The 3,518-nt window shown below is 32.1% G+C and overlaps 1 protein-coding gene across 1 annotated transcript in view; it reads left to right on the top strand.

Moving 5' to 3' along the window:
• LOC117947646 (hemicentin-1-like) overlaps positions 1–770 on the top strand; it is a 1,882-nt gene extending 1,112 nt beyond the window's left edge. Inside the window, exons 3-4 of the mRNA XM_034876768.1 lie at positions 6–275; positions 439–770. Of these exons, the coding sequence (XP_034732659.1) occupies positions 6–275; positions 439–755 (587 nt within the window). The 3' untranslated portion in view covers positions 756–770. The remainder of the gene's footprint in view (positions 1–5; positions 276–438) is intronic.
• The last annotated feature ends 2,748 nt before the right edge of the window (positions 771–3,518 follow it).

Below are 3,518 nucleotides of genomic sequence, written 5' to 3'. Positions count from 1 at the left end.
TTTAGGTAACAAGCCTAAGCCCGTGATGACTCAGCAGCCAGATGTTGACAAGGTGTACTCTGGAGAGTCAGTGTCCTTCGAATGTAAAGTTAGCCTCTCGTCTGGTTGGGTGTATCGCTGGTACAAAGATGAAACACCACTCCAAATCAACAGCAGTAGTTTTAACATCCATGATGCCACTTTATCAAACAGTGGGACTTATAAGTGCATGGCCATGAGAGACAAAACAGCGTACAGTACAGAGCACAGTGATTCACGGATCTTACACGTATCTGGTGAGCTAAAGAAAATAACCTTGTGTTGATGTGTATTAGGTAAATAATGCCGCCCTTGTTTGTTTTTTGGATTTCTTGCTATAAAATGTTATGGTTAATTAAAATCGAAAGAGGTTAATGTGAGGTTTTTAGAAAAGGAGCTTACGTGTTTGTGTCTCTCCAGATATTCCCGTTCCATCTTTGAACCTGGCAACACCGTGGCTGGATGTGTTCCCCACTGAGAGTGTGAAGTTAAGCTGTGGGATGGACGGCACCTCTGACTGGACATATATATGGTTCAACGACGGAAAGCAGGTCGAGGCAAATAATATTGTATCTTTTGACTCAGATGCAGCTACTCTTTCCATTAGTTCTGCTGCAGCCTTACACCGTGGACAATATAGCTGCTCAGGAAAACTCAAGAGCAGGTCTGTCAACAGCACATTCAGTTCTGTACAGACACTTGGTGTTCACGGTAAGCTTCTTTTATTCTTTATTTGACACAGTATATAGAATAGGGAAATACACCTTTTCACTCTTTGCCAGTAGTTAGATTTTGATACCACTCTACTCTCTGCCATGTACAGTAGGAAGCTAAAACCAGTAGGCAGTTACTCATTTGAGTTTGATTTAATAAATCTGTATTGCAGCATAAAAACCATTATGACAAAAAAGTCACAATTTGTTGAAGACTAGAACCCTCAACCTTTAATCTTAAATTATCTCTAGCAGTTTGTCTCACTCAGCTATTTCTGAAGCTCATAGAGTTATGATTTAGAGTTGTAGTTGTCGTGCATGTTACTGAAGACAAAGAAGTCATACAAGGTCATAGTTTAGTAAGTCAAAAAATTCATAAACTTGTCATAGTGTAGTATGTCATAAAATGTCATAACGTCTTAGTTGCGTATGTCTTAAAAAAAAAAAATTAAATCTCATAAAAAGTAATAGTATATAATATGTCATAAAAATGTCACAGTATAGTGTACTATAACAACGTTATGAGTTATTGGATTATAGCTCACTTGGTAGAGCAGGTGCCCTAAATCAGATTACTTGATTTTTATGCCTTGATCCAGAAGATCCGGGGCTTCAAATCCAGCCTGTCACAGTTACTTGCATGTCTTTCCCCTCTCTCCCCACTTTCATAAGCTGTCATACATATTGTATGTCACAAAAAAATCATAGTAAAGTATGTCATTAAAAACGTCATATTATAGTATTATATTGAATGAAAATATCACAATTTTTTATGTCATACAAGTGTCATTGAAATGTAATAAAAAGTCATAGTATACAGTGTGTATATACTATGTAGTATAGTATGTAATGCCAATGTCTTACAAAGTCTTGGTATATAGTATGTCATAAAAATGTCATGAAAATGTTATGGTATACTATATAGTAAAATTGTCATAAAAAGTTATAGTATGGTATGTAATAAAAAGTAATATGAACATAAAAAGGTGATAAAATGTTATAAAAAACATACTAAAATGAACTTACTGTACTATGAATCTTTTTCGAGTTACAATGACTTTTTAATGACTTTTTTCGACATACTATGCTATGTTTTTTTTTTCATGTACTATATTATGACTTTTTTCGATATACTGTACTATGGCTTTTTTTCGATGTACCATACTATGGCTTTTTTTCTGTCATTCTATATTATGACTTATTTATGACTACTTTCCGACAGCTTGTATTAGGACTTTTTGTAGCTTTTTTGACATACTATACTTTGACTTTTTTCTGACTTTTTTCAACATACTATACTATGACTTTTTTTTCGATGTACTATATGCAACTTTTTTTTTTCATTGTACTATACTATGGCTTTCTTCTGACATTCTGTATTATTTGTTTTTTAGGATTTCTTTTGCAAAATCCTATTCTATGAATTTTTTTTTTATGTACTATACTATGACTTTTTTATGATTTGTTTTCGATGTACTATACTATGACTTTTTTCACGTATTATACTATGACTTTTCTATAACTATTTTCCGACAGCCTGTATTAGGACTTTTTATTCTATCAATTGTTTTTGATGTACTGTACTATGACTTTTTTTGACATATTATAGGCCTACTATGAATTTTTTACAACTATTTTCCGACAGCCTGATTAGGACTTTTTAAAGCTTTTTTGACATACTATACTTTGACTTTTTTATGACTTTTTTCGACATACTATACTATGACTTTTTTTCGATGTACTATTCTATGACTTTTTCTTATGTACCATACTATGACTTTTTTTGACATACTATACTATGACTTTTTTTGATGTACTATACAATGGATTTTTACTGACATTCTATACTATGACTATTTTATGATTTGTTTTCCGAAATCCTATTCTATGACTTTTTTATGACTTTATTTTAAAATATTATGCTATGACTTTTTTCGACATGAAAATACATGACTTTTTTTGACATACGTACTATACTATGACTTTTTTTGACATACTATACTATGACTTTTTTATAACTATTTTCCAACAGCCTGTATTAGGACTTTTTATAGCTTTTTTGACATACTATACTTGGACTTTTTATGACTTTTTTTGACATACTATACTATGACTTTTTTATAACTTTTTTTGACATACTATACTATGACTTTTTTTGACATACTACAGTGAACCCTCATTTATTACGGGGGTTACGTTCCAAGAAGATCCCATGATAGGTGAAATTATTATACAATGAAATACTTCATAATACATTGAAACCAAAGAACAAAACCTTTTTACAGGCCCAAGCATTCGTTTAACAAATAAAAGTACATTAGAAACGTTTTTTTACAAATAACTACTGTACTGTAAAATAATCATTTTAATCATCAATTTGTATTTGTATTTGTATTTCACTGCTTTTCTGACTGAGCCGCTGCACCCTGACTCCGCTCTGTAGCGTTTTTTTCTTCTGGGCCAAAATCCGTGAAGTAGTGCGACCGTGAAAGGTGAACCGCGATAGAGCGAGGGTTCACTGTATACACAGACTTTTTTTTCGATGTACTATCCTATGGCTTTTTCTGACATTCTATATTATGACTTTTTTTCAATGTTCTAATCTATCACTTTTTTTCGATGTACTATACTATGACTTTTTTTGACATATTATACTGTGACTTTCTTATGACTATTTTCCGGCAGCCTGTATTAGGACTTTTTGTAGCGTTTTTCGACATACTATACTATGACTTTTTTTTATGTACTATTCTATGATTCTTTTTGACATACTATACTATGACTTTT

The sequence above is a fragment of the Etheostoma cragini genome, chromosome 7 (genome assembly GCF_013103735.1).
Source record: "Etheostoma cragini isolate CJK2018 chromosome 7, CSU_Ecrag_1.0, whole genome shotgun sequence".
NCBI classification, from domain to species: Eukaryota; Metazoa; Chordata; class Actinopteri; order Perciformes; family Percidae; genus Etheostoma; species Etheostoma cragini.
Note: the sequence above shows the minus strand (reverse complement) of the source record. Positions and strands in the feature narration are given on the sequence as shown.